Genomic DNA, 26104 nt, shown 5'->3' on the forward strand with positions numbered 1-26104 from the left:
TAGAATTTCTCCCATAACTCCTTATTTGATGAAGTTGCATTGGCTTAAATATAAATTGTTGTTAGTTCACCAAGCTTTGTATCAATCGTACTCGCATTATTTGAAATTGTTGGTACAAGTTTATCATCCTTTGTGTTCTTTGCAGTCTGAGGATCTCTGTTTGTTTACTGTTCCTCATTTGCAATCTTTTTCATCTGAAGAAACCAGACATAGAAACTTTTCAATTCTGCCAAGGGAGTAGAATCAGCTAACAATGACCATGAGGCTGTTGAAAGACCTGTCAGGATTTAAAAGGGCTTTGAAATGCCATTTGTTTAGAGCAGCATATGGGACAGTGGTTGCAGAACACCATAGCAAAATTGATATGTAGACATAAGAAGTATGATCAGGTATCTCCTCTACTGAGAGAACTTCATTGGTTGCCGGTGAGCTCGAGCGGATTTTAAAGTAGCCTGTTTGGTTTATAAGAACTTTACAGGCTGTTGCCCAGTTTCCCACACTCAGTTAACTCTTGCTTCCAGTAGGAAGAGTAGCCTAGTGGTTAGTGTAGTGGACTTTGATCCTGGGGAACTAGGTTCAATTCCCACTGCAGCTCCTTTTTGACCCTGAGCAAGTCACTTAACCCTCCATTGCCCCAGGTACAAATAAGTACCTGTATATACTATGTAAACCGCTTTGAATGTAGTTGCAAAAACCACAGAAAGGCAGTATATCAAGTCTTATTCCCTTTCCCTTTCCATTCTAGCTCTTTGGTAAGATTTGAGTTCTCTTCAGTTAAAGATGTACATTTTAAGTGTTTTCATGATAGCTTGTTCACATGGAGTGGCCTAGTGGTTAGGGTGGTGGACTTTGGTCCTGAGGAACTGAGTTCAATTCCCAGCACAGGCAGCTCCTTGTGACTCTGGGCAAGTCACTTAACCCTCCATTGCCCCATGTAAACTGCATTGAGCCTGCCATAAGTGGGAAAAGACGGGGTACAAATGTAACAAAATAAAAATATCAATCCTGTAAGATCTGGAATATTATACCTGTTTCTATTCAAACTATTCCTACTTATATTGTTCAGAAAGGCTTTGAAATATTGTTTGTTGGATAAATATTTATGTTCTGCTTAAGTTGATGTAATCTCTTTTAAGTAACCCGTTTTGATTCCTTGGTTGATTTAAGTGAGATATAAGCAATGGAATGGAATGGACGTGCATAGGACCACTTTTGAGTAACTAGGACCTTTTTGAGTTTTATTTGGACTGTTGTTTTGTAATTTCTGTTTTAAATTAAGTCATTTTTATTGTGCCCCACCTTGGGTATAGGCAGGATACAAGTAATAATACACCTATATAAACCTCTATATTTGTTTCTACAATCATCTGTCTCTGAAGATAAAATAGTGCTTTGCTTCACTTTCTTGCTGAGCTGCTGATGATATAATCAGCCATGGGATTTGGGAGCAGGGAAGCAGGGATAGGCTGATTTAACTGCTTGCTAAAGGGTTTCACACAAAAAAAGTCAAGCCAGAAAACAAGGGGTTAAAGTGGTTTCCCACATAATTCATCATAATTGCATCCGCCTACAATCAAACCAGTTATTTTGTTCATAAAAAACTGAAAATGCTCTCTTTCTTCATTTTACCATTTGTCTGAAAATGAATACATATTCCTAATAAGAATACTTCTTTTATGTGTAAAAACGAGGTTGTTCCCAAATGTGACCAGGCCGACCCAGCTGAGTAAGAAGATGTTTCTTCAACTTAAACAATCAGTGAATTTAGTAGAGGACAACTTTCTTCTTGAAATTCCCCTTTAACTTGCTGAAGAAAAGTTTACGTAAGCTGGACAAGAACAGTATATAAAAATGACTAAGGGGTATGTTTACTAAGGTGCGTTAGCATTTTTAGCGCGCCTTTAAAGTTAAGGCACGTTAAACGCTAACACGCCTATACATTTCTATGGGCGCGTTAGCGTTTAACGCGTATTAACCACGCTAACGCACCTATAGCGCACCTTAGTAAACATAGGCATAAATGAAGCAGGGAAGATAGGACAGCAAAATCATAAACAGAGTAAAGATAGCTAAAGCAGTAAAGCAAGATTGTTTTTGAAGGCAGCTCTGCGTTCCTGTTGTCTTACTATTTCAGACTTCTAGCCAGAATACATTCTGTATTTTGTGGATGAATTCAGTGAGCTCCATCCAGCTGAGAGGGAAATTGTGTGTGAAAGAAAAGCAAAATCCTCCTCCCTGGAACAGCCTTCTCTTTGCATTACTCAGGTCTTCTGCTCTTGCCAGCACCTCACGTTTTCTCTCTCTTTCTCAAAACTAACTGAAGGATGTTGCATCTGAAAGTCCAATTTTTGGATGACTCCCTCAAGGTCTTTACGGTTGACGTAAGTGATAAATACTATCTCTTTTAAAAGTATTTTAGGAATACTCAAAAACCTTATTGTAGGATGTATTGATGCATTAAGGCTTTGATTTTGTGGGCATCTGTAGGATTGTTATTCACCAGTAAATACTGTGCACACCTGGATTATTTGTAGCAAGAATTATATTTAGCTAGTGTTGAAAAAAAATCAGTTTTAATTGAATGTTGTATTATGTTTCGAGTCTACATAGGGACAATTTCACAGTTCTGGTAATGCTACCATCTATCAATTCTTTCAAGGTGTACTGTAAAAAGACATTTAGTCTAAGCAGAACATTAGGAAGAAATAAGATATTCAATTGAAGATAATATACTCTAGTTTTGAAAGTGATTTCTCTTCAAAATCGTCTCCTTCCTTGTCTCAGATTATGCACAGCCTTCTCAAACAAGATCTTAAGAAATATGTATCATCTCATTCAGCTTTAGTAGTCCTCAGAAAGGGAAAATTTATCAACAATTTCAGGTTATGACATCGTTTAAAAGTTGAAACATTGAAAATGAATTATTTGCTTGGAAAAGATATATCCAGATGCTGATTTGCAGCTTTGTATACCAGTTGTTTTAATTTTAACAATTTAGTTCCAGAGAATGTTGTTGTTTTAGTAAATGGCTTCCATTAAAGTAACCAGTTGCTGCATACTTCTTACTCAAATTGAACTGTGTTGAGAAAGATCTCCAAGACATTTTCTGCATTTGGTGTTGCAAAGTAACAATGGTCTAGAGAAGTGGAAATCTGGCTTTAGGCTGTATTGAAAAGATAATTCAAGCATCTCAAATGTGAAGGTCCGGTATATCTTACTGAGGCTGAACACTGTTTTTGAACATACCTGAATTTCCAAACGCAATAGGGAGATGATGTATATTCCACATTATGGGATATTATATTATGGCTGATGCTGCTGGATCTGCTTTGTTGTACTTTCTAATACATGGAATTACTTTTTTAATTGATAGAGAAAAAATTCAAAGGTTAGAATTTGTCAGTCAGCATCACATAACCCTATATCAGTCCTTTGATATATTATACAGAGTTGTCCAATAGCCAAGAAGCTTTAAAAATAGCTGATGATATCACAAGTTCTTGTCTTACTGAGTTATATAAAACTATGACTGTTGACATCACAATATGTTCTTATCTCACTGAGTACAGAGTTGTACAGGGACAGAAATCTCACCCATCCCTGTCCATCTACAATGGAATCTAACCCACACCCACTCCGTACCTACTGAGATCCATTCAATCCCCACCCTACTACTACTACTACTAATTTCTATAGTGCTACTAGACGTGCATAGCGCTGTACACTGGACATGAAGAGACAGTCCCTGCTCAACAGAGCTTACAATTTAATTAGGATAGACAAACAGGATAAATAAGGGATAAGTACATAAGTAATGCCATACTGGGAAAAGACCAAAGGTCCATCGAGCCCAGCATCCTGTCCCCGACAGCGGCCAATCCAGGTCAAGGGCACCTGGCAAGGTACCCAAATGTACAAACATTTTATACAAGTTATTCCTGAAATTGTGGATTTTTTCCAAGTCCATTTAGTAGCGGTCTATGGATTTGTCCTTTAGGAAACCGTCCAACCCCTTTTTAAACTCTGCCAAGCTAACTGCCTTCACTACATTCTCCGGCAGCGAATTCCAGAGTTTAATTATGCGTTGGGTGAAGAAAAATTTCTCCTATTTGTTTTAAATTTACTACACTGTAGTTTCATCGCATGCCCCCTAGTCCTAGTATTGTTGGAAAGCGTGAACAGATGCTTCACATCCACCTGTTCCACTCCACTCATTATTTTATATACCTCTATCATGTCTCCCCTCAGCCATCTCTTCTTCAAGCCTCCTTAGTCTTAGGGAATTACTAAGGTGGAAATGATAAAACATGGGCTCTGAACAAGCGAGTAAGAGTTAGGAATTAAAAACTGCATCAAAAAGGTGGGCTTTTAGCCTAGATTTGAAGACAGCCAGAGATGGAGCTTCACGTACCAGCTCAGGAAGTCTATTCTAGGCATATGGTGCAACAAGATAAAAGGAATGGAGTCTGGAGTTAGCAGTGGAGGAGAAGGGTGCAGATTAGAGAAATTTACCCAGTGAACGGAGTTCCTGGGGAGGAGTGTAGGGAGCGATAAGAGTGGAGAGGTACTGAGGAGCTGCAGAGTGAATAGACTTGTAAGTCAATAAGAGGAGTTTGAACTGTATGTGGAAATGGATAGGGAACCAATGAAGTGACTTGAGGAAAGGACTAATATAAGTATAGCGACACTGGTGGAATATAAGTCATGCAGCATAATTTTGAACAGATTGAAGGGGAGAGAGATGGCTTAGTGGGAGACCTGTGAGAAGCAAGTAGCAGTAGTCTAAGCGAGAGGTGATAAGGGTGTGGATAAAGGTTCTGCTCATGTGCTCAGAAAGGAAAGGATGAATTTTGGTGTTATTATAGAGAAAGAAACAACAGGTTTTAGCAGTCTGTTGAATATGTGCAGAGGAGAGAGATGAGTCGAAGATGACCCCAGGGAGGATGAGAGTCTTATCCACAGAGATAGAGAGAGGGGGACGAGGAAAGGTTGGTTTAGGGGGAAAGATAAGAACCTCAGTCTCGGTCATGTTTAGTTTCAGATGGCGGTGAGATATCCAGGCAGCAATGTCAGATAGGCAGGCTGATACTTTGGCCTAGATTCCTGCTGAAATTTCTGGTGTGGAGTAGTAGATCTGGGAGTCATCAGCATAAAGGTGATACTGAAAACCATGGGATGAGATCAGAGTACCAAGGAAAGAAGTATAGATGGAGAAAAGAAGAGGTCCAAGGAGTAATCCCTGAGGAGTATCCACCAGAGAGAATACACTAAAAGTAATGATGGGAGAGATAAGAAGAAAACCAGGAAAGAACAAAGCCCCATAGGCGTAGACTGGGGGGGGCGAGGGGGGGCAATGCCCTCCCAAACGACGCGAGGCGCCGCCGCGCCATTAGTTTAAAAAAAAAAAAACACATGCAGGCATGCGCTCCTCTCCATCCGCTTGGCTTCCCTGCCCTCTCTATCTGCGTCTCGCCTTCCTCTGACGTCAGAGGAAGGCGGGACGCAGACAGAGAGGGCAGGGAAGCCAAGCGGACGGAGAGGAGCTGTTGTCCGTCTACCCCTCTCTCTTCCTCCCTCCCTCCGCGGTGCAGGCAGCAGTCTTTTCCAGCATTCCTGGCAGCGGTAGCGTTGTACACGCTGCCTTTGGCTCTGCCCCGAAGCCTTCTCTTCAAGTTCCTGTTCCCGCATAGGTGGGAACAGGAACTTGAAGAGAAGGCTTCCGGGGCAGACCGAAGGCAGTGTGTACATCGCTACCGCTGCCAGGAATGCTGAAAAAGCTGAATACTGTTGCCTGCACCGGAGGGAGGGAGGGAGGAAGAGAGGGGGTAAACGGAGTCACCATCTTGGACCTCGCGGGGGGGGGGGGGGAGCAGAGGGAAGATGGATGGGACTGGGAGGGGTGGGGAGCAGAGGGAAGGAGCAAGAGATGGTTGGGACTGGGAGGGGTGGGGAGCAGAGGGAAGGACCAGGAGATGGATGGGATTGGGAGAGGTCAGGCACAACAGAGGGAAGGAGCAGAAGATGGATGGGACGGAGGGATGGTGAGCAGAGGGAAGGAACAGAAGATGGATGGAACTGGGAGGGGTGGGGAGCAGAGGGAAGGAGCAAGAGATGGATGGGACTGGGAGGGTGGGGAGCAGAGGGAAGCCTACTGGAAAGAAGACACTGCATAAAACAGAAGACACTGGGATCAAAACAAATAGAAAAACTAAATGATCAGACAACAAAGGTAAATAAAAGTATTTTATTCATAATTTATTAATTGAAATGTGTCAGCTTTTTGAAATGTGCATCTGTGATATTTTGCCTGTAAATTTCATTTCCTTCCGCCATATTAGCATATTCATTTGCATATGTATATATGCAAATGATATGCTAATATGCTCCGCCCATTCTTTGCCCCCCCAAATGAAACAGTCAAACTACGCCTATGCAAAGCCCTGAAATCCAACAGTGTCAAAAGCAGCAGATAGATTGAGAAGGATGAAGATAGAATACAGACCTTTGGATATGGCCAGGAACAGGTCATTGGAGACTTTAGCAAGCACTGTTTCAGTTGAATAAAGAGGGCAAAAGCCAGATTGAAGTGGATCAAGAATAGTTTGAGATGATATAACGTCAAGACAATGGCGGGGAACAGCATGTTCAAGTATCTTGGTTAGAAAAGGGAGGAGGGAGATGGGGTGAAAGTTGGAAGGACAGGTAGAATCTAATGAAGTTTTTTTGAGGAGTGGTGTGACTACAGCATGTTTAAAGGCATCAGGAATGGTCACAGTGGAAAGTGAAGGATTGTGGATATGACATAAAATGGATGACAGTAGGAGAGATGGTGCTAAGTACATGGGTGGGAATAGGATCAAGGAGGAAAGAAAATGTGCAGTTTCCTCTTCAGTGATTTCAGAAAAGGAGGCAGGGGTTGAAGGAGGGTTGACAGAATGGACTAAGGGAAGGAGAGGTGGAGGTGACTTTTTTGAGAATTCAAGTTTAATCTTGTGAACCTTATCATGAAAGTACTCAGCCAGAGTCTAGGGAGAAAGTGAAGGGGGAATTGGAGGTGAAGGTACTTTGAGGAGAGAATTCAGTGTGGCAAAGAGACGTTGAGGGTTTGAGCCAAGAGAATTTGTCAACTGGATGTAGTTGTCCTGTTTGGCAAGTGAAAGAGCAGACTGGAAGGAGGTCAGCAAGAATTTGAAATGTATGAAGTCAGCATGGTCATGGGATTTAAGCCAAAGGCATTCAGCAAAGTGGGCACAGGAACATAGGTAGTGCATTCTAGGTTTGGTATACCTTACAGAACAGGGACTGGAAGGAGCGAAAGTATCCAGAGCAGAGGAGAAAGTAGTATTATAGGAAGAGACAGCCTCGTTGACGGATAAAATAGTGGTTGAAAAGAGATTTGAAACACTGGAGGACAGATTAGAATGGTCAATAGCCTGAAGATTCCTAAATGTATTGGTTGAGATTGTACAGGGCTGGGGGTAGGGTGTTTAAGTGTGAAAGCTATCAGATGATGGTCAGAGAGGGGAAGAGCTGAGGCTCAGAAACTGGAGAGTGAGCAGTTGGAGAAGAAGATAAGATTAAGACAATGGCCATTCTGGTGAGTGGGGATAGTGGGCAGAGCACAGTTGAAGATTGAAAGAGGATATTAAACTGAGAAACTGAGAAGCATAAGAGTCAGAGGGATCATGAGCATGAATGTTTCTCCCTAACTTTGGGGAGTGCGTGGAGAACCTCTGGGTTAGATACAAACAAATAAATAAACAGTTACAATCCCCAAGAATGAGGGAAGGAGATGAAGGTTCAAAAAAGAAGGAAAGCCAGGCATCAAAGTAAGTGAAAAAGGAAGAAAGGGACTTATCAGGGGGTTGATAAATGACTGCTACTCAGAGAGGCAGAGGAGTGAATAGACAGATGGAGTGGAGTTTGGAGGAAGAAAACCAGTGAAACTGAGGTGGAAGAAGAGGTTGAAATCTACAGGAGGGTGAAAGTAGCCTGACACCACCTCTGCGGCCAACTGGGTGAGAAGTATGGGAGAACGGGTAACCTCCATGACACAGGGCAGTGGCTGAAGCAGAGTCTTCAGGGCAAAGTCAAGCCTCAGGGCAAGCAGATGGAGAGTACGAGAGATAAAGAGGTTGTGGATGTAGGAAAGTTTGTTTCAGACAGAGTGGGCATTCCACAGAGCATATGAGAAAGGCAGGGAAGAAGTAGGGAGGAGAGGAACAGAAATTAGATTGGAGACATCACGGTTTGACCTGCTTGAATAGGATCAGAGCTTATGTGTAGGACCAGGATTGAGATTGATATCCCCAGAGGAGAGCAGGAGAAGGAGCAAGAGAATACAGAGAAGAATAGGAGAGGCATGACGACATCCCGCAATTAATCTCCTCCATCTCCACCCATTCCTAGGAGTAAATACTATTACTTACTTGCTCACAGCCTCCATTTTCTCCTTACCTCAACAGCTTCCTCTGATTTTTTGGACGGTAGTCACTATTCAAACAATAAGTGTTCCAAGTCTCAATTTGGTGTTCTGGCTGCCTCTCTGGGCATTCTAAGCCTCATTCTGGTGTTCCAATGGCCTCTCTCAGTATGTTCCAAGCCTCATTCTGGTATCACCAGAGATTTTGACTAATTCCCTTGGGAATCCCTTGGCAACTTTTTCCATCTCTTCCAGAAATCCCACGGGTTCCACAGGATTCCTGTGATTCTCATTCCCATGCAGCTCTCTATTACTGAGTTAAACATTATCTCTTTGTTTTAGTTCTAAACTTCCTAATTGCAGATTATTTCCTAAGTGTGATAACACACTCCCGGTTGTGCATTAAAGGGTATTCTAGGTACTTAAGACATCACTGTCTCATTGGGGCATGCACAGAAATCCTTTAATGTATTTTCTGCAAGTGTTATGGTCTATTCAGAGCTCAATTTAATGTTATATCTGGAAAAAAAAGAGCTGGGACCTCACCTAGCAATTAAAATAGCAAGTGACTCTACTTGAAATAGATATTGGAGATAGTTTTGGAAGAGTTGCACAGCATATGCATGTGTAAATAGCACGTATATACATATAAATGACTCTACATGTGTAAATATTTACTTGAGAAAAACTGCTAATTACATGCATGGCACACAGAATTTTGAAGTCGAGTGTGTTCTGGGCAAGCCTGAAAAGTTGGAATTTTAGGATACACACAATGCATATACATGAGATTAATTTGCATACATAAGAGATCTAGTGCATGCAAATTGATTTCATGCATATTCATTGTGGAACTAGAAGAAAAAAAGAAATGATAATACTTTTGCAGAACTCACTGGTGAGAGCTTATCTGGAATACTGTTCAGTTTCTGAAGGCTGTGTCTCCAAAAGATAGAGCAGAGGCAAAGAGCTACGCTATTTATGCTTTATATACCACTCAATTATCCAGTACAAACTTCTCGGCAGTTTACAAGTTAAAAATAAACTCTTCTCTTGAAGAGGCATCTACAAATTCTCGTAACAAATTGTTACATCAATTATAATTCTTTTGAAACCATTTAAGACCAAACATCCCAGAATTATTAAGAATCAAAAAGAAAGTTTTTAAAAGATTCCAATGCAATGTTTGTACCATAAGCCCTATGAGAGAAGACTTAAGGATGGTGAGCCCCGTTTTGCATAGGGTCACTGTAGGAAATGGAATGTCCAGGTCAGAATGTCTGTAAAACATATGTGTATTTGCTGGTCTGTACAGAGGGAGCACTGACTTCACAAAGAAACATGCCCAAAAAAGAGCAGCATAACTCAAAGCTTTATCCCCCGATTCTATATTTGGTGCCCAAAGTTATGTGCCCAACTTTGGGTGCGCTTCTGAGATGTGCGTGCAATTCTGAACCATCAATAATTGGGTGCTAACAGCCAGCGATTGATGTTATTTGGCACTCATTAAAATTTGCATGCGCATCTGGATGCACGCTATTCTGTAAGTCAGGGTGCCTAATTCTCATGGTGTACATCTGAAAAGGGGCGTGGCTATGGACGTGTCAGGGCATTCCAAAAAATTGTGCACAGAATTACAGAATACTACCTAACATGCCTAACTTGGGTGTTGGCATTTACACCAGCGTAAGTCTGGCGCCCAAAAGTTAGTGCGGGATCTTCGCGAAACCCTATTCTATATAAGGTACTTAGGGGGAGATTCTATATATGTTGCCTAAAAAATTGGCGCTGAAAATCAGTGCAGACTAAGCGTATTCTATAATCGACGCCTAGATTCAGGCATGGTATATAAAATACATTTAGTTGATATCTCAGCATCTAAAACTATGCGCATCCATTTACAGAATAGTGCTTTTTTGTGATTTTTCTGCACTATTTATAGAATATAGTCCTTAGTGTGAGCTAATAGTTAGCATGCACTAAATCCATTAGTGCACCTTAGTAAAAGGACCCTTAAAAGCTGAAAACCAAGACTTTTTCCCCCCGAAGAGCTTCATTGTACATGCCTATGGCAATATACAGTGATTTATCTTAATAAGCAAAGAGATTTATTATGAAAGCTGTAGATTGTACCGATCTACGCTTGGGGAATATTCCAGACAAAATATCAGATCTGTTTAAAATCAGATATGAGGCTCCAGTGGCGTTCCTAAGTCAGCTGCCACCTGGGGCAGATCGCCGCTGTGCACCACCTCGGCACATCACCCCCGCCCCCGGTGCATCACCTCCACACCTTGGTGCATCACCCCCCTCCCCCGGCGTATCGCTCTTACCTCCTGGGGGTGCAGGTAGCAGTCGCGTGGCTGTCGGCCATGCTTGTTCTCTGCCCTGGAACAGGAAGTAACATCAGAGGGAGCAGGGAACTGGTGGAGCCGATAGCCACGCAACCTTTCCCTGCACCCCCTTGCAGCTTGCATCCGGGGCGGACCGCTCCCACCAGCCCACCCTTGGTATGCCACTGTGAGGCTCTGAAATACTGTATTGTAATTTTGTTCTTTTTGTTATGGCTTAATTATGTTCCTGCATTTCCAGTTTTATATAAATGAGCTTATTTATGTGAAATATTTTTTATTTTGTTGTCAGATACTATAAAAGGCTTCTATTTATTTTTGTTGTATACTGTATACTACTTATTAAGGGGCCCTCTTACTAAGCTGCGGTAAGCACTAATGTGTGCTTCCCGCAGGTTAGAAATCATTACCACGGGTCACTCTCAGGCGTCCTGTGGTAGTTTTGGCAGCTGCATGTGTTTCCCATCTGCTAAAAAATAAATTTTATATTTTAGGGCTGGGGGCAGTTTGGGGGGGGGGGGCAAAGAGTAGGTGTGCCCAGTGCTAATCGGATAGCACAACTACATTGCTGCACGCTGACTGATTAGAACGTGAGCCCTTACTGGCCATGTGCTAACGGGAAAATTTGCGTGTGGCCATTATTGCAAAAATGGAAAATGCAGCCATTTTTACAGCCGCACTACAAATAGTCTCAGCGAGCAGCAAACCCACACGCTAGTCATATCAAAGGCTACTTTTTAGTGCAGCTTAGTACAAGGACCCTTAAATGATTGTACTTTTAAAATGTTTTAATTTATAACTAATTTTCAAAATAACTTAATAACTCTTCTACAAGAGATACAGCTTCACAAAATACATGAAACTATATATTAAAGGAAATATCTCACTTATCTAATTTACAGGATCAGTGAAGCCATTTAGAGAGAGATCCATCAAGTAGCGTTAGGGCCTCGCATGGGCCTTAGGGCCTTAACATGCACCAAGGGGCCCTTTTACTAAGCTGCGGTAAAAGGGGACCCCTGCTAGTGGTGGTGGCGGCTGTTTTTGCCGCGCGCTGAGGCCCTTTTTTTTGCAGCTGCTCCTCTGGATCACTTTCATTGCCTCCCCCCGGATCATGGCTGCCCCCCCCAATCATCGCTGCTGCCTCCACAGATTGCTGCACAATTGAAATACCTAATTGGCTGGTGGGGATTCCGAGGCCCCTCCAGCAGAGGACGTCTGAGAGGAAAAGCAGCCACTCAGCTGGGCAGAAGAGCAGCACTGGAGGTGCTCCTCCGGGTCTTCCCCAGCCTCCAAGGGGGGCCGGCCGCGGCATCTGAGTTTTCTCTCTCCTGCTCCTGTCGGGACGCGATCCCTCGGGTCCCATCTGGAGCAGGAGAGAGAGAAAGACCCCTTGGAGGCCCGGGCCCAGGGAATTTTGCCTCCCCTGCTCCCCCTCTCGGTGGCTCTGGTGGTAAGCTTGCACTTAGCACTACTCATTAAGGTGGCAGTAAGGACTCCCACACTAACCCAGCTGTAACTGAGCAGTGTGCGGTAAAAAAATAGGGACCCATTTTCCCTAGCGCCGGAAATGGCGCACACTGGGGAATGGAACTACTGCTGGTGCCAGTGTTGGGCTGGCGGTAGTCCCGGATTGTCGCACGGTAAGCCTGCGGTGGGCTTACCACTGCTTAGTAAAAGAGCCCCTAAGGGAATTAATGTGCCCTAAAGCTAAGAAGCCCATTTTATACCTATGGGCTTATTAACATTTAGCGCACGTTAATTCCCTTAACAACCATTAAGGCCGTAACGCCCACACGAAGGCTCTAACGCTATATGATGTATTCCTCCCTTAGTCCACCAAAATGGAGTGGTGGGTAGGGAAAGAAATAGACAGAGAGATCCAAAAAGATACTAAATAGTACTATAAAGCTTGGCATGAGTCCAGGTTCTTACAAATTATTGCTGTACTTTGCGTAAAGCACTTTTGTACTGGTCTGAAATAATAAGTAAAATGAATAAATATTATAGACCAATCCTTTACCAACACAATGTATACATTAAGAAGTCTTTCTTTCTTTTTTTTTTTAATATCCTTAGATCTACTGAAATAACAAGACAGCAAGAAAGTGGGTGCTGAGCTATGTGGATGCACATTTGGAAACAAATGTCTTTAATGCTAGAAAATTCCAGTGGTGAAATAAATAATTACAGCTGAGTTTAATTGCACATGAGCTCATGTCTTAGAGAAGAATCAGAAGCCCCGCACAGAGGAAGCTGCTATTACACTGTCACTTTTTGTCAGCTGTAGTACACCAAGGTAGTAATTTTCATCCTAGCAATGAGCGGCAGAAGACTGCTATTACTTTTCAACATCTAGACATTACCCCAACAAGCGGTTGAGATTTTACAGTGTCCTTGAATTTGCTTTGGCATTCAAAGATGTTTAACAGAGTGGCTGCATCAGTCTGCCTGTTAACTCACTTCCCTGCACAAATGCCATGAAATATAAAGGGGCCATTTTACAAAGCAGCGGCTTACTGCTCGTTCTTTCGGGACTGCCGCTGACCCAACGCAGCCTCCGGCGGCAGTCCCACCCCGAGCGTGCGCCATTTCTGGGGGAAACAGAACCCCCCCCCCCCCAGAAATGGCTTATGCGCTGGTAACTCAACAGTAATCGGGCATCGCCGCGCACTGCTTGGTTACTGCTGGGTTAGCGCGGGAGCCCTTATCACCACCTCAGTGGGTGGCAGTAAGGGCACCCCGTCATGTGGCCATGCGGTAAGAGTTCTCTTACCGCATGGCCATGTGTGCTGGGGGCTTTGTTAACCACTGCGGTAAAAAGGGCCCTGGTCTTTGGAAAAATGGCCCCTGCCTCCAGCGCAGGGCCCTTTTTCCCGCAGCTTGGTAAATGGGTCCCACAATTCTGAATATATAATTCTATAATTCTTAGTCCAATTCTTCTATGTGGGTTCTATAAGGCTCCATGGGGCCCTTTTTGCTAAGCTGCGGTAAAAATAGGCCTCAGTACACCCTTATACGGGTTTTACCCACACACATTTTTACCGTAGATATAAAACCCCAGATTTTCTAATGTTTGTATTAATGGCCATGCGCTAATGCTCATTCAACAATTATCCCACAGTAAGTCACATCTACCTCAATTTTGAAATTAAGCAAAAAAATGTTACCAAATGTGCTCATAATTTAAAACAGACCTTATAAAGGTACTTTAATCATTGCACACTTAGGGCCCTGTTTACAAAGGTGCACTAGCGTTTGTAGCGTGTGCTAAAAATTAATGTTTGCTAAAAATTAGTGTGCACTAACCGTGTAGATGCCTGCCCTGCTTTCCTTCCCCTCATGCGCATGCTCGGTTTTAATGAAATTGAGCATGTGCAAGCTGTGTGTAAAACAGACTTTACTTGTGAAAGTAGCTTCATATAATTTACCCCACTAAGTAGACATCTTTCTGAGGCTGGCAACAAGGCGAGAAATGCAGCAATGTTCATATTTCTCAATACTACACACATCATGGGCAGTTCTATGTAACATAGCAACGTAGTAAATGACAGCAGATAAAGACCGAAATGGTCCTGAATGGTCTACCCAACAGTCACATTCATTATCAATTCATGATTAAACAAACAATGCATGTGATATAAAATACTTCCTCATTTTCTGTTTTGGCATTTCTGGGACATAGTCCATAGAAGTCCATCTGGCCCTTCCATCTACTGCAGTTGCCATGAAAGTCCACTCCAGCCTATTGGAATCCATCTTGTCATTTGTGGGACACAGACCGTAAAAGTCTGCCCCGCACTGTCCTCACGTTCTAATTACTGGAGTTTCTGTTGAAGCCCTCTCCAGCACTTCCTAAACTAGATTGCCATATGCAGGACACAGGCCGTACAAGTCTGCCGGGCACCGTCCTTAGTTCTTCACAGCCAGATTTACCATCTAAGCACCACTCGACAAATCAAACACACCTGCTTTTAAGTGTTGTTTTTTATACCATTCATTTTCTAATTAGAGATCCTCTGTGTTCATCCCACACCTTTTCAAATTCCTTCACATTTTTGTCTCCACTACCTCCCTTGGGAGGGCATTCCAGGCATCAACCAACGTCTCTGTGAAAAACAGTTTCCTGACATTACTCCTAAGTCTACCACCCTGTAACCTCAATTCTTGTCCTCTAGTTTTACCATTTTCTCTTCTCTGGAAAAGATTTGTTTCTATATTAATACCTTTCAAGTATTTAAATGTCTGTATCATATCTCCCCTGTCTAGGCAGTGGCGGTAGGGGTGGTCTGCTCCAGGTGTACGCTGCTGGAGGGGTGCAGAGAGCAGCCGCGCGCCTGTCGGCTCCGCTGGTTCCCTGCTCCCTCTGCCCCAGAATAGGTTACTTCCTGTCCCGGGGCAGAGGGAGCCAGCGGAGCCGACAGCCGTGCAGCTGCTCCCAACACCCTTCCAGCAGCGTGTGTTGATGCCAGGTATGCTGATGCATCGGTGGAGGGGATGTTGATGCTGCGGGGGGGGGGGGGGGGGTGTTGATGTGTCGGGGAGGGGTGTTGATGCACGGGGGGGGGGGGGGTGTCATGCTGCACCCGGGGGGGGGGGTGCGCAGCGGCAATCCGCCCCGGGTGGCAGCCGACCTAGGAACGCCACTGCCTCTAGAGTATACATATTCAGGTCTTTCAGTCTATTCTCATATGTCTTTTGGCACAAGCTAAATATTATTTTTGTTGCCTTCCTCTGGACCATTTCAAGTCTTAGTGGTTAGTGCAGTGGGGGACTGATTTCAATTCCCACTGCAGCTCCTTGTGACTCTGGGCAAGTCACAACCCTCCATTGCCCCTGGTACAAAATAAGTATGTAAACCGCTTTGAATGTAGTTGCAAAAACCTCAGAAGGGCGGTATATCAAGTCCCATTTCCCTCTCCTTTTCCCAGAAAGATACGGCCTCCAAAACTGAATACAATACTCCAAGTGGGGCCTCACCAATGACTAGGGCATCAACACCTCCTTTCTTCTGCTGTTTATGCATCCTTCTGGCTACGGCCACTGCCTTGTCACACTGTTTCCTTGCCTTCAGATCTTCAGACACTGTCACCCCAAGGTCCCTTTCACTGTCTGTGCATATGAGCCGCTTCCCTGCTACCTCTGCCCCGGAACAAGGAGTAACATCAGAGGAAGCAGGAAACCCATGGAGCTGACAGCCACGCAGCTGTTCCCTGCCCCCCCCCCCTGCAGCATGCACCCAGGGTAGACCGCCCCGCCCTCAGTACGCTTCTGGATGCGCACCATTTACAGAATCACGCTTAACAATAATCTTTTCTAGCAGCCGTTTTTGAGTGCCATTCATAGAATTCAGCCCTATATATGTCCATGCTGCATTTAGGTGCCTGGCATGTCACTACTGGGTTATGCTATATGCCTAGGTTCTGTTCCAGAAAAGGCTCATACCGCCTGCCCTGAGGGTGCTACAGTGGAGACAGCCAGTTATAGAATTGTTTTGTACCTGAAGTACCTGCATATAACGTGTCCAGCGCTGCATAAGTCTTGTAGCACTATAGAACTGGTTAGTAGTAGTAGTAGAATTGCCCCCATTATTTGAAGGGGAATATTACCCATGGGGGGAAAAACAGGGACAAATCTGTAGGATTTAAAACTTGATTTGAAAATGTCTTCCTGTGTTTGGAATAAGTACTACAAACAGTTTTAGTTCGCTTTATATTTCAACGTGTCAACCAATTTTCTTTAGCAAAAAGCACCAGGGAAGGAATTATTCAACATAAGCTGTGGTCATCTGAACCTCGCAGAAAAGGAATACTTTGGGCTGCAATTCCGAAACTGCTCTGGTAACGATGTAAGTGTTTTTGTCTCCTGCCCTTATTTCACCAAATGCAATATTGAAGTTGAAACAGGGAACTATGTGTGGAGCATAGGATACGGTATAAGGTCCTGACAAATTGTTCATCAGGTGCCGTATGGCAAAGTACCGGAATATATCTCAGGAGTTTTGACTGTTTATGAACCAGGAAGAGCGTTATGTTCTGAGACTGCATTGCCCCTGAGGACGTGATGTCTACAGTACGTTATTTCCTACATCATCTTCTGTGGCTGGTGCACAGTTGTGGAATAAGTTGCAAGGTTTATTGTGTTTTTGTAAGTTGCTTAGGTGTAAGTGGGGTAGAAATGTTTTAAATACAATAAAATAAATAAATTATTTTTATATGAATTCTGAAATTAAATTTGGACATCAAGTGCAGACAAAAGGTTACCAAGGTGGAAACCTAGAAAATGAGTATTAATGTTACCATGTAATTGCAATGGCAAAATGACACACCATAGTGAATTAAAACACAGCTGGTACCATATAGATAATCTCAATTACAATCATTTAAATTATAAAGTGCCTTTCATTCAAACTAGCTCCTAAAACTTGCTTGAATGGTACCCACTGACCTGCAAGTGGATTCTGTAAGGGAAACAACCCATGGCTGCAGTTAATCGCTTAAATTTAATTAGTTACTGCTGAATGGCATGCAAATTAGCTAAGTCGCAGTTACATTCAAGAAGCACTTTTGGTTATTATAAAGATGGGCAGCCCAAAAATGTTTTGGTTCATTTCGTTTCCGTGTCTTTTGTGGCATTGTTTGTGTAATGTCAGGTCATTAGTCTTCATTTTCAGATATGGGCCAATGTGATTATGAGTGTGCACTCTTTCAGAAGAAAGAGTTTGCACTGTGTACCGTTCACATGGGATTAGTGCACATTCATGGCAGAAGTTTCTAGAACTTTGACACTGCCATAGTGCCCCCTGCCTGCTCCTGCTTCCAAGTGTCCTGCCTGCTGCCACCAGTTCCCACCTAGTTCCAAGTGCCACCTGCCGGTGTCCATCCTGTGCTCTGTGTGCCACCAGTGCCCAACCCAGTGTTCTCCTGCTGGACACTTTGTAATTTGGAGCTAACAGATGGAGCAGCTCGTAAACCCCACATTCTCCACAACCTGAAGTTATCCAAAGCAATCATTTCATCTATGTGCTGTGTAGCCACTTTGGAAGCAGCCTGCCTCTTGGCTGCTTTGTGCCGCTTTTGAGATGTTTTTCTCTTTTAAAAATGAGTGCCTTTATGTCCTGTCAAGCACAAATGATCTGGCCACGTGATATATCAAATTTTGGTTTTTTTATTTAATTTATTTGATGTATATTTTTTCTATGTGTCATATCACTCCCATAATGTGGGCTTTGTTTGAATTTTCCAATACGTTTTGTTAAAATATAAGTTAAATTGAAACTGTAATTAAAAAAAAAAAAGATCTGGCCTCTTAAACTTATCAAGAATAAAGGTACCAATGAAAAGAACTAATTTAGACCTTAGGGGACCTGTTTATTAAGCTGTGCTAGTGTTTTTAGCACATGCTAGAAAGGTTAGCGCACCTTAGTAAACAGGGCCTTAGGTCTTTTTGTGATCAATGGCAGGCCGATCCCAGCCTTGCTTGTGATGCAGATTTTACAGGAGTTGCACTTCAGTATTTCTCCCTTGCTTTTGGCGCCTAACCACCTTCCCCATTCATGATACCTACACTGACTACATAGTTTATTACCTTTAGGTTGTAAGCTCTCTTGAGCAGGGACTGTCCTTCCCCTTGTTTAAAATTGTACAGCGCTGCATAACCCTAGCAGCGCTATAGAAATGCTAAGTAGTAGTAGTAGTATTTGTGTTGTACGGTATTAACCTTATTGATGTTGTTCCAGGTTTGGTTGGGACTTCTAAAACCCATAAGAAAACAAGTTAAAAGTAAGTTCTGAAACTATATATAAAATATGATTCAACATATTTATATCAGAAATGATATTCAAAGATATCTACAAAAGTTTTTAAATAACTACCGTCTGTTGATTTTCTATTTTTTTTCTTTTTTTTCTCTCTCTCTCTCTCTCTTTTTATTCTAAATCTTTTCATAATGCCTATGAGTGACTACATGATTCCCTTACTCCAGGCAAAAGTGCACTGGAAGCCTGGTCAGATCTGGGCATGCTATGATCGATATTTTAAAAAAAGCCTTTTTCCATATACGTAAACAGTCTTCTCTGACTAAGGCCCTATGTGTTCTTACCAACAGTTTTTGTTCTTTTAACATGCACTGAGCAGCACAAAGCAGAAGCATCCTAAGGTTTTATACTTAATGCATGTTAACTGCAAAGGTTATCTATGATAACTATTGTGGGCATTCCTTGCATTTTTGAGAGGACAGCCATGCTATTAATATGGATCAAAGTTCATTACCATGTGTTAACAGCACAGCTGATAACAGAGAATGCAATTAACTACCTCTTTTTATTTATATAATGCAGGGGCATAGCCAGACCGGCGGGAGGGGGGTCCAGAGCCCAAGGTGAGGGGGCACATTTTAGCCCCCCCTGGCGCTGCCGACTCCCCCCGCCATTGCTGACCCCCCCCCCTCCACCACCACCAACAACTTTGACCTCCCCCGCACCGCCGAACCTCTTGACCCCCCCTCCCGCAGCCAACCCTCCCCCGCCGTCACCGTCGCCTACCTTTGCTGGCGGGGAACCCCAAACCCCGCCAGCCGAGAACCTCTTCTTCCTTTGTTCTGTTTCTGAGTCTGATGTCCTGCACATACAGGACGTCAGACTCAGAAACAGAATGAAGGAAGAAGAGGACCTCGGCTGGCGGGGGTTGGGGTCCCCCGCCAGCAAAGGTAGGCGACGGCAGGTTGACGGCGGGTTGGCGGCGGGAGGGAGGTCTGAGAGGGTCATCAGCAGGGGGTCCAGGGCCAAATCTACAGGGTCCCAGGCCCCCGTGGCCCCAAGTAGCTACGCCCCTGATGTATTGGGATTTATTAACCGCCTTTATGAAGAGATTCAGCCAAGATGGTGTACAGCAGGTACAGTTTAACATAAAACTTACAATTTTGTTAACAGCATAACAATAGTAAGACAACCAAGAATAAACTAAACACTATAAATGAGGTAAACTTGAAAACAGTAAACTGAAGCCTAATAATAGAACTACCGTGAAACAGTATCAAAAATATACACAATTAATAGCACTTCAATTCAAATACCAGAGATATAATACAATGTTAACATAATACTAACGATATACCTAATAACCATGCGTTAGAACATTCAATTAACATAGATATGATGCTAAAGATTTTCTACAATACGGTCTACAATATAGCTGAGAAACGAAGAGCAGATATAAGATGAGAAAAAGATGTGTGGTACAGTCAGTTGGGATAATTTAATGGTTGGCTAAACTCAAGGCAAGTTCTATGTATAATTAAGCAAGAGATAAGGAACTAATCTATGTTACAGTGTGTGTAGCATGCTTGATGGGGTGTTAGCCAGGCCTCGACAACTTTTCACAAAACTTAAGAGACAGCAGTGGACACCTCTCTAGCTTCTCCTTCCCCATCCTTCCAACATTGTACCCAGTGAAGTTGGGGGGATGGGGGATCCCATTCCACCATTCCAGATCAGCAATAGCTCTTTTAGAAACTGGCTTACTAGGGGCTTTTTTTTTTTTTTTTTACCTGTTTTATGTCTGTGGGCAAAGAAACTTTAGTAAATCAGTTTCTTACAGGGCCTCTGTAAATCACTGGCAAAAGCCAGTAGTCTCCCTTTCCAAAGCATGCTGTCAACTGTGTGACTACACCCTCTAGATAGGGCCAAATCCGATATGCCTTTGTGTTCACACACCTTACAAACTTTTGCTTGCATCTTTGGTAAAAACTTCCCATTAACCTGCAGCAGGAGAAGTCTTAATACTTTTGAGTTATATCTCAAAGCTCTACATAAATCTTTCCAGGCCTAACATAAGGGCCTCACCACCGCTACACTAAATTTAAGTGTAAATCTTTCCTGGTGCATGCAACACATACCTTAAGTGAAAAGGACCCTCCTGTCCTTTGTTCTTCAACTAGTGGTGTAAATATCCTGATACCAAATATCCAATCATTTGCATGTTAAAGCACATAGCCACTCTTATGCATGGACAGTGGACACACAGGTTGCAGGCAGTAGGCTTCTTTAGCTCCAGATGGACCTTCTTCTCTTTTGTGCACTGGAAGGGGAAATCTAGATGTAATATAAGGTGAAATAAAATCTCTGCCCCGGGAGAGGATTGTCTAGTAGCAGACAGATAGGGGCGGACTGAGCATTCGGGCAACTGGGCAGCACCCGAGGACCCAGAGACTCTAGGGGGCCCAGAGGCTCTGCCAGGATGCCCACTGCACACTACACGCCTCCCCAGTCCTACCTTTAAAGGCACTCCAATGGTGATCTGGTGGCCTCTGCGGGCGGGAGCATGTTCTTTCTTGCCCATTGTGCTGCTGCTATTCCCCCCTGCCTGGCACCGCTGTATTTTAAAAATGGCAGCCGAGACTCCCTGCTGAAGTCGAGATCCGTGAGACTACTGTGGGAAGTCTTGGCTGCCATTTTGAAAATGGGGGGGGGGGGGGGGTGAAATAGTGGCAGTGCAGTGGACAGGAAAGAACATGCCCTCCTCCTCCCCCCCCCCCCCCCGTAGAGACCACCAGACCACTTCAGGTAGGACTGGGGCAGTGAGGATGTCGGCTGTAGAGATAGGAGGGCAGCAGCATGGCTGTGTGTGGGTGAGGAGGGGGGGATGCTGGGTGGCAGCTGGGCTGGAGGCCCAGCCACCCTCAGTGCCTGGGGGCCCAGACCACCCTCAGTCTGCCCCTGCAGACAGGGATCTAGAAAGTTTATATTTTCTTTGATAAACATATATCTTCTCCTTGCTCTTTCTTTTCTTACAACTTAGGCTATGTAGAAGTCATACTAAGCCTACATAGACCTGACAGAAGGTTAATTGTTACTTATGCATTATTGAAATTACTTTTTATTTATTTATTTTTTATAGTACCTCATACTGAATGTAAAGTTAATGTTATTAGGCATTGTTTTATTTTGTTTGATATTCATCTGTAATTATTTTTTTCCTTTTTATGTACATCACTCTGATCCTGTGAGATGTGCCCTCAACATTTCAGAGGATCAGAGTGATGTAAATAAAAAGAAAAAATAATAGCAGATGAATATCAAACAAAATAAAACACTGCCTAATAACATTAACTTTACATTCAGTATGAGGTACTATAAAAATAGGAACCAGGAGGCTGTCTGTAAAACAGAAGAGTTTTAGCCTAAATCGGTAGAAGATTCTCCAGTGGACCTTTAGGTACAAAATGAATTCTATTGTTACAGTTTTGCGAGACTGCACATTATGAAGATCAATAAAAAAAAATGTTATACCATCATCAGCAAACTTCTTTTCCGTGATAAACTCACACCTTGCATGGCATTTATAATTCCCTTTTAGAACGGAGATGGCACCTCTTTCTAAGTAATGAACGTCCCACTTAAAGGTTAGAAAATTATGAATGTTCTTTGCAGACAGTGATAAAAGACTGATGGGGATGTTGTGTTTTAAGATCCAAAGGAAGTTCATTTCAAATTTCTGGTGAAATTTTTCCCAGTGGAGCCTGCACATCTGCGAGATGAACTGACCAGGTATGTTATGTTTCATGTTCAATCTGTGGCCTGGGTTCTCTGTAATGTATTTATTACTTATTGTCTCTTCTATAACTGCTATTATGTCCTTTAGCTACAATAAAATTGATATCTTTATTCCAAAAGCAAAGCATTCATCCTGACCATGTCCACCTTTTTATAATCTTTTACATTTTTCTTTCATTCCCTCCCAACTTATGCAAAATATATCCGGAGATGGCATATATTGCTGATAACAAAGTTAATTAATTTCAATCCTTTGCACATTAATTGCCAGTCATTCACATAAATGCAAATGAAGAAAGCTTAGATTAAACTAATTCATACTTATAATCGTGCATGCATGCATACTTTCCTCACTGTACCTAGGCTTGCACGGAATACAGTAGTTCCCCTATCTCAATGGGTTTATAAACATAGTTGGGGTAATTTTACAAAGCATGTCTCAAGCATGTTCTATAGATGTGTATAAAGTGGGTGCCTGTTTTTCTGTGACGTATGTGTAGGTGTTCCTGGGGCCCTGGTTTAGGTGGAGTAAAGATGGAGTTATGAGGTATGCACATGCTTGATAAAATACGTGAGTACATGTGTAGAGTACACACACTGGGAATCTATTTTATAAAGGTACATAAGTACTTACATTTCTTTTAGAAAATAGGTGTTATTTTGGAACTGTTGACAGGTGTCTTGAAATGAAATTGCTCCCCCCTCTACATGACTTGTTCAAAGTCGCACATAAAATGGTGAACCCCACCAGACCTCTCCATTTACAGTTCTTTACTTTAATCGGTATGGCATTCCATCATCTCAGCCACAGTACTCAGACAACCCTTAACATAGTAAATGCAGATAAAGGCCTGCATGGTCCATCCAGTCTGCCTAACAGCCACATTCATTATCAATTCATGATTGAACCAACATTTTACTCGCTAAGTTCCACTTTAAGATGTCTTCCCCTCCCCCACTGAGAAATACAGCATCTTCACTCATAGAACTCAATATGAATGTGGTATAAATTATGCATACTTGATCCTGATTATCCTTGCCATTTGCAGGGCTCAACGCTGGCCCTGCTTCCCAACTACTGGAGTTGCTGTCAAAGCCCACTCCAGCCCATCCTGATCAGACTGGCCATATGCGGGACACAGACTGTAGAAGTCCATCTGGCATTGCGTTACTTCCCCACTTCTGGATTTACCGTCTAAGCACCACTCCTGCCCATTATAAATGAACTCATCGACGTTGATATGTTAAGTTCTGCTAAGATAATATCAAAGAATACAGCAATGATTGACCATTATTGCTACTAATATAAGCCATAAATATGCCAAACAAACCAAATCCTAGGGCAGTATAATCTTGCTCAAGGCTATAGATAGCAACCAACTGATATTTCCCAATCTTAGCCACATTGCATAATGCTTTGTCACATTTTCCTGTTCATCTGTTTCTTTCCTCTTCTCCTTCATTGAAATACTTTGTTCATATTAGCTTCTTCCTTCTTTCTAAACAAATTCCAGTACACATCAAAAATCCTGCAAAGTGTCGGGGACTAGTATTAAATGCAGTACTGGGAATCAGATAGCATTTCAATATATTCTGCCCAATCAGAAAATGCAGTGCTGTCAAGTTACTTTCCACTGACAGTGCAATTTTGATATGCATCTAAAACACACGCAGTTTACGCGTGCTGGCCGCTTACTGCCTGGTTAGCGCGTGAGACCTTACTGCTAAGTCAGTGGGTGGTGGTAAGGTCTCAGGTCAAAAGTGGACGTGCGCTGGGTTTAATTTTGCTGCACGTCCATTTTTGGTCACACACAAAAAAAAGCCTTTTTTCCAGGTGCGCTGAAATACTGACCTGCGCGCGTCCAAAACACGCGCCTACGCCAGCAAAGGCCACTTTTTGGCACGCCTTAGTAAAAGAGCCCCTTAAACAGCTATGATTTAGCCGGCACCACAAACCTGGAAATTCAAAGCCGAAGCCCAGATGGACCAGCTTTGAATTTCTGGGCATAACACCGATGTGATCAGCAAAACATTGAGCCCCGCTGGAATATCAACCCCTACATGTATATTTATGAAATCTGAATATAGCTCAAAAAGGAAATGTTTAAAGATCTATGTGTAAACTTTGGGGAACTTTATTTTAAATACCTTGTAGGTATCTCTTTACTCTCCAAATGAAAAAGGATTTGGCCAAAGGAAGACTTTCATGCAGTGATAACAGTGCAGCTTTGCTGGTGTCTCACATTTTACAATGTAAGTAAATCCTTACAATCATTACAATAATTCCCCATAACGATCTGACTTCCTAATTATTCCATTCACAACTATTAAGGAACCCTCCTATCTGTCCATCCTAATTACATCCTCACGACTGAATATTATATCTTGTCCTGATATCATTATGTTATGTAATGTTGATCTTTCAATCCACTTCCAATCCAATATGATTTACTTATGCACTCTTATTTGTAACAATTGTAGAATTATTATTCCGTTAACATGATTGCTTTGATATTCTAAGTACCCATCTGTATCTATATTTTGAAATTCTTATCCTATAATGTGTACATTTTGTGAGCCATATTGAGCCTGCAAATAGGTGGGAAAATGTGGGATACAAATGCAGCAAATAAATAAGTAAATAAATAAATAAAATAACCTCTGTTACATCAGATCTGAGATTCCAACTCTGGCTCTGGGATTAACACCACAACAGTTTGGCTACTAATGGGTGAGTTACAATGAGATTGACTACTGACAGTTCAAGTGTAATTTATTGAAAACTGTTAGATGTACAGTAATATTTCTAGTAACTAGGAACTTGCTACAGAATATAGAAACAGTGAATATGTTGGAAGATAAAGCCTGGAAGGTGCATTTGCCCATCTTCCCCCCTGATCCACACACATCTCCAGCTTTACTTTTGCTTCTCTGGAGTTAAGAATCCCCTGTGCTGACCCCCAAACTTTCTTGAATTCTGATACCATTTGGGCTTCCATTCCTTCCATATGGAGGCTGTCCCATGAATCCCCTGCTTGTAAGAAAAGGTATGTTGTTATGCTTCTCCTCACTCTCTATTGCCTCCCCTGTACGCAGTGGTGTACCAAGGGGGGGGGGGCGGTGGGGGCGGTCTGCCCCGGGTGCACGCTGCTGGGGGGGGGGTGCCGCGGCGCGCGCCTGTCAGCTGAGTTTGCTGACTTCGCTAACTTCGCTGCAGCTCCCTCTGCCTCGGAACAGGTTACTTCCAGTTCCGGCCGGGGCAGAGGGAGCTGCAGCGAAGTTAGCGAAGTCAGCGAAGTCAGCGAACTCAGCTGAAAGGCGCGTGCTGCGGCACCCCCCCCCCAGCGGTGTGCACCCGCCGGGGGGGGGGGCGCATCGGAGCTCCGCTCCGGGTGTCATGCCGGCTAGGATCGCCACTGCCTGTACGTTTAGCATCAGAAGAACATAAGAATCCTTCCTTGTAGTACCTCAGCTATACTATTTAACATATTAATAAATGATCTGGAAATCGGAACAAGTGAGGTGATTAAATTTGCAGATGACACAAAACTATTCAAAGCTGTTAAAAACCCATGTGGACTGTGAAAAATTGCAGGAAGACCTTAGGAAATTGGAAGACTGGGCATCCAAATGGCAGATGAAATTTAATATGGACAAATGCAAAGTGATGCACATTGGAAAGAATAATACGAATCATAGTTACTTGATGCTGGGGTCAACCTTAGGAGTCATCACCCAAGAAAATGATCTAGACAATATGCTGAAATCTTTTGCTCAGTG

General features: G+C 43.0%; 1 protein-coding gene across 1 annotated transcript in view; it reads left to right on the forward strand.

The window, feature by feature from the left end:
* Positions 1-2324: 2324 nt before the first annotated feature.
* FRMD7 (FERM domain containing 7) overlaps positions 2325-26104 on the forward strand; it is a 72330-nt gene continuing 48550 nt past the window's right edge. The window contains exons 1-5 of the mRNA XM_030210725.1: positions 2325-2381; positions 16517-16621; positions 18512-18554; positions 22240-22318; positions 24480-24577. Coding sequence (XP_030066585.1) covers positions 2325-2381; positions 16517-16621; positions 18512-18554; positions 22240-22318; positions 24480-24577 — 382 coding nt within the window. The remainder of the gene's footprint in view (positions 2382-16516; positions 16622-18511; positions 18555-22239; positions 22319-24479; positions 24578-26104) is intronic.

The sequence above is a fragment of the Microcaecilia unicolor genome, chromosome 7 (assembly GCF_901765095.1).
Source record: "Microcaecilia unicolor chromosome 7, aMicUni1.1, whole genome shotgun sequence".
In the NCBI taxonomy this organism is placed as follows: domain Eukaryota; kingdom Metazoa; phylum Chordata; class Amphibia; order Gymnophiona; family Siphonopidae; genus Microcaecilia; species Microcaecilia unicolor.